The sequence below is a fragment of the Gavialis gangeticus genome, unplaced genomic scaffold, assembly GCF_001723915.1.
Source record: "Gavialis gangeticus isolate Ggan-Ray unplaced genomic scaffold, GavGan_comp1, whole genome shotgun sequence".
Classification (NCBI taxonomy): Eukaryota; Metazoa; Chordata; order Crocodylia; family Gavialidae; genus Gavialis; species Gavialis gangeticus.
The window spans coordinates 50,497,755-50,502,925 of NW_017729034.1; the positions used below are offsets into that span (position 1 = coordinate 50,497,755).

General features: G+C 37.6%; 1 protein-coding gene across 2 annotated transcripts in view; it reads left to right on the forward strand.

Moving 5' to 3' along the window:
* The window catches only part of HEATR1 (HEAT repeat containing 1), a 68,227-nt gene that overhangs the window by 53,763 nt on the left and 9,293 nt on the right, over window positions 1-5,171 (forward strand). For both annotated transcript variants that reach the window (XM_019527117.1, XM_019527118.1), the window contains exons 34-41: window positions 472-595; window positions 1,150-1,290; window positions 1,491-1,783; window positions 2,536-2,686; window positions 2,861-3,019; window positions 3,463-3,597; window positions 4,227-4,331; window positions 4,428-4,596. In XM_019527117.1, the coding sequence (XP_019382662.1) occupies window positions 472-595; window positions 1,150-1,290; window positions 1,491-1,783; window positions 2,536-2,686; window positions 2,861-3,019; window positions 3,463-3,597; window positions 4,227-4,331; window positions 4,428-4,596 (1,277 nt within the window). The remainder of the gene's footprint in view (window positions 1-471; window positions 596-1,149; window positions 1,291-1,490; window positions 1,784-2,535; window positions 2,687-2,860; window positions 3,020-3,462; window positions 3,598-4,226; window positions 4,332-4,427; window positions 4,597-5,171) is intronic.

The window sequence follows — 5,171 nt, forward strand, 5'->3', positions numbered from 1 at the left end:
AGGATCTCTTTATTTATTTTTTAGCCAAAGTATTTTATGCTTCTTCATTCTTAGGAAAATACCTTGTCTCTTGTTGGAAGAAGAAAACTACAGTAACTGCAGATGTAGTTTAAAAAGAACTCTACAGTTAATTTTCAAAATGTAGGCTTTTGGGAAGTATAACTTGAATGGAGTGATAATCAAGCAAAGGAAAAATGACACAAATAAAATGGTGTAACCCTTCATTTCAGATTTTCATACGTCTCCATAGTCTTAAAAAATCGTTCTGATTGCTTGCTGTTATGAAAATACCTATGTTATGGATGCTAGATAGATTCCTTTTAATCTACATTTTCATCTTTACCTATTATTGGATAAGTCTTTTATATCTAATTCTAATGTAGTTAGAGCTACCCAAGGTGATTATTGTCTGTGAAACTTTCCATTTCAGGATAAAATAGTTTGGTTAAGCTTGTATGTTTTTCTGTCTAGCTTATTAGAAGAAGTTCTTTGCTACATAAATTTTGTGGCACGTTCAGTGGAAGAAAATGCAGACAAACCAACAGCAAAGTTTTGGCGAGTTCTGCTCAATAAATCCTATGATGTGCTGGATAAAGTAAGTTTTCATTAGCCTATTTGTTGATGTTGTTTTCCCTTCTGTAATTAACATGATGGCTATCTTTTATTTTCCTAGTGATGGTTTAATATTATATAATTAATTAGTAAGTTTTACCAATCAAGGTGGGACCTAATCATACTGTTACTTTAATTTGCCAATGCCAGTAATAAAGCAATAAAATTAAGTAAATTGTTGCATTCATTTTTCTCTTTTGCACCCTTATGGCAAAAATCAGCCATGTAGATGCTCTCAGAAAACTCTTAATTTTTCCAGTTCCTAATTTTAACTGGATTTGCTCTTTCTTTGAAAGAATCTAAATGGAGCAAAAAGCCTTTTTGTGGTTTTAACAGTACAGGTGCTAAGCTGGCTTACTGGTCTTGTAGGGAGTTAGAGTTAAAATATGGCGCTATCAACACATTTTGGTTTTCTTCTGAATCCCTTTTTCATTTCATGATTTCATATAATAGTTTAGCCTCTGTTATTGGAGGGTGAGGATATTACAAAAAAGGGAAGGCATGTTTACGTTGCAGTTGTTTTTTTGTTTTTTACAGGTCAATGCCTTAATGCCAACAGAGACCTTTATTCCTGTGATTAGAGGACTGATGACCAACCAGCTGCCTTCTGTGAGACGTAAAGCAATGGATCTCTTGAACAATAAGTTGCAGCAGCGCACACGTTGGCAGAAGAGCCAAGTAAGGCAGAGGGTTAAATCCTAACTTTTTGTTTAGTAGCATTGCATAGATTAGTATAGAAAACAGTGTTGTGTGTATTGCTGGCAGAAAAATGATTCTCGTTTAGACTTATTAGTTTTGTGCTAGCTTATCACAATGTAACCTGCAAGAGCTGGGTTTCTGTTTACATACCTAATGTGTGTGCTTCCTTCTTTTCTCAGATTCAGCAGCTCTTAGAACTAGTTCCAGAGCTCATGGCTATTGTACAGCATAAAATAACTGAAGAGGAGGAAGAGCAAGCCATCAACAGGCAGACTGCTTTGTTCAGCATCAAACTGCTGTGCAAATGTTTTGGTACAGAGAATCCAGAGCCATTTGTGCCTGTGCTGAAAGCTACAATTGATCTGATTTCTTTCGAAAAGAAGGAAGAAAGAAATGTGACAGGAAGTGCTTTGCTCTGCATAGCTGAGGTCACCTGTACATTGAAAGCCCTTACAATACCTCAGCTTCCAAGGTATCAGCATTTTTTAACGGGATGTGGTGCAGCAGAAACCACATACAATAAAATGCATTATGAAAAAAGACTGATGTCTTACAGTCCAGTACAGTTGAACTAAATGGCAGTCTGTATGTGGGGGGCAGTGTGCTTTGTAGGTATAGATAAAAGTATTTCAGTGTCTGGGCATGCTTCATGTGTGCTTAAGGGCAAGAAAGCTATGAAACAAATTGAGTATAACAGACCATTTTTATAATCACTGAAGTTCCTTACAGAATCATTTCTGTGGGAATATAGGCAGGAGCCTATGTAATGTTTTAAAAAATCTGATAGCATTCTAAGTGCCCCTATCTTCAGTGAAAGATTGATTTTATTTAAAGCACAAGTAACTTGTTCAGTTTGGTTGAAGACCCTCCACATGACGACAGTTGGGTCCTGTCTGTTCTGGTAGACCTCGGTCTTTTAACTAACAGCTTTTTTAAAAGATTTCTGTGACTTTGGTTAAAAATCTTGATTTTCATAGTGTAGTGGGGTGTTTCAACCAAAAATTAATGTTTTCTTGAAAAACTTCTGAGAAACAGAATAGAACAGAGAATCCCAAGGTGCCAAAAGTAGAGTCCCTAGAATTGGACATGCAGGACATTTTAGAGGTGAAAATAGTACTTGGAGCTTTAGCGGCTGGAATGTAGTCTATTTGGAATTTTGTCTTTACATTTGTCACTGACAAAATGGGATTCATCTTCCTCCATGTTTTACTTGGTTATTCGCAGGCTGATGCCAGCATTGCTGAAGACACTAAAACACAAAAAGGAGCTGGTCTCCAATGAGATTTACTTGCTTAGTGCAGTGACTGCCTTGCTGAAGGTTGTGGAAACATTACCACACTTCCTTAGCCCATACCTTTTGGATTGCTTGCTACAGGTGAGTTGTCTCAGTCTTAATATGGGTGATGGAGTAAGAATCAACTGAGCTATAGAAAAGTAGTGATTGGTTGGTTCCTAGAATACAAAGGTCTGCTGAAGGAAATAACTGTAAAATGAACATCTCAAAAGTGTTTTTTCTAGTAACTGTTTTTGCTTTTGGGTTCCTTGTTAGATTATTCGCTTGGAAAGGATTGCAGTAGACATGGGTCCTTCATCCCAGATTTATCTTCGTGTAATGTCACTGAAAACCATGGTCGCCACACAGCTTGCTCCCCGAGTTCTCTTGCCAGCAATAACCAAGAGCTATAGTGAACTTGCAAATTCCTGGAAGGTTAGGAATGTTCTTACTCATTCTGTAATGTGACTGAACTACAATTACACTGTTAAATGTATAGTGAATCAGAAGAGTTAAAACAAGGAAGAATTTGCCATAGTCACATGCTGAATAGCAAGGATAGGTGACAGTTCTGTTTCCAGAGACCTAGCTTTATCTGCCTGGTGCCCAAGTTAGGAATTATTTTAATCAAGCCCTCATTACTGTTTTATGGCTGGAGAATGGCTTTTGAGACTTGCCATTGTCTTAAAAAATGAAGCGGGAGGAGGGGGGTACCAAACTCGTTAAAAGAATTGTAAAAAAACCCTCATTTTTCTTTACCACTGTTACTGCAGTTTTGATTAGTAGAAGTGTCAGGACTTTAAAAATTCAATTATTTCATTTACTTCTCTCTGCCCTTGTCCGGTATCACACATGTCTTTATTGTTGATCTTTAATAGAAGTGTCTGGGTCCCCTTATGGACATTTTGAAGGAACATATTGTAGTTATGGAAAAAGACCAGCTTACCTCCCATCAGTCTGAGCTGACAACATTTTTCATTAAAGCTTTGGATTTCAGAACAGAACACTCACAGGTAAAATTGGCAGAACTGCTAGATCTGCCAACATGCTAGCAGAAGTAGGAAAAATATGCACTTTTGTAGACAGAACTTAGTGGGGGGTGGAAAAATTGTCTCCTTTTCTCCCCAAGTAGCCTTGAATTTGAACTTAGAATTCACTGTACCCCACAAACATATGTGTTCATATTTTCTTAATAAATCTTTTGAATTTGTGCCAGTGAAAATTTGCAGATGGGGCAGAATAAAATCCGTGAAAAAATGCACAAGCAGAAAAGATTTCTGTTGAAAAGGAGTGGAATTAAATGGATAGTCCTACACAGAACTTGCTTGTAGATGGGCACAGTTAAGTACATAAGGAGCAAGAATGGGCATAGCTTTGTAGTTGATGTTAATTTTACAAGTTTTTCATAAAAATATGTTGGTGGGTTCTTACTAAATGCATTTACTATGCATCTGAGAGTGCTATATATTGCTCCTCATAAAATTTGCTCCTATATATTGCTGCTCAAAATAGCTCCTCATAAAATTTGAACTGTGGTCATGTCTTACCTTAATACAATAGAATACAATGAAATATACTGTTAAAGGATATTTGTAAAGCTGAGTCTTTACAGCTCCTGAATTGTACCTTCTAATTTTTCTAGGACAATCTGGAAGATGTTGGTAGAACGGAGACTCATATTATAAACTGTCTGATTAGCATGGTCATGAAACTTTCTGAGATCTCTTTCAGACCCCTCTTCTTCAAGGTAAGAATTCAAATTTAGCGCCCATTACTATTGATACATTTTCATTTGCCAGTATGCAGATCTGTAGCAGAAAGCTAATCTGTCTCTCACTTTTAGCTGTTTGATTGGTCCAAGACAGAGGGCGCCTCAAAGGACAGACTGTTGACATTCTTTCGGTTAGCAGACAGCATCGCAGACAAACTCAAGGGGCTTTTTAGCCTGTTCGCAGGTCATTTGGTGAAGCCTTTTGCTGACACACTGAACCAAGTCAATGTGTCTAAAACTGGTAAGTCTTCAGTTACTATAGATGCTTTTCCTCCCACACTGTCCATAGGACTTGGTTTCCTGTTTCCCTCACAGTGAAGTGTTTTATAAATTCTAGGGGAGCCATGAGGATCCTTACTGAGCCCCCACAGGACTTCCATTGGAGGCAATTAAAAAAAAAAAAAAAGAATATTCTTCAAGCAGGGCACTCATGAAATTGCTGTTGGAAGTAGCAAGAATTGTTCTAAGTGCAAGTGCTCTCCCTTAATTCCTCTGACTGTTCGTACAGAATGCACACCAAATAGGCTTCCTTCATAAAAAGAGTATTAGCTGTTTTTATTTTGGATTCTATTTCCAGCAGCCTGTAAATTGGCAATACTAATTGTCAGGTTGGAAAGGTGCCACAGGTTTGCCTGAAGAACAAGTTGTGCATTACCCTTCAACCCCAACCATAGGCCACCTACAATTATATTAGTGTAAGCAACAAGAGTCAGTACAGTGAGCATCAGCTGCAGGCCAGATTGCACATTGCAGTTCATAGGGATATATGAACTAGATTTGTCCACAAATCTTTGCATCCAGTCCAAAGGTCGTATA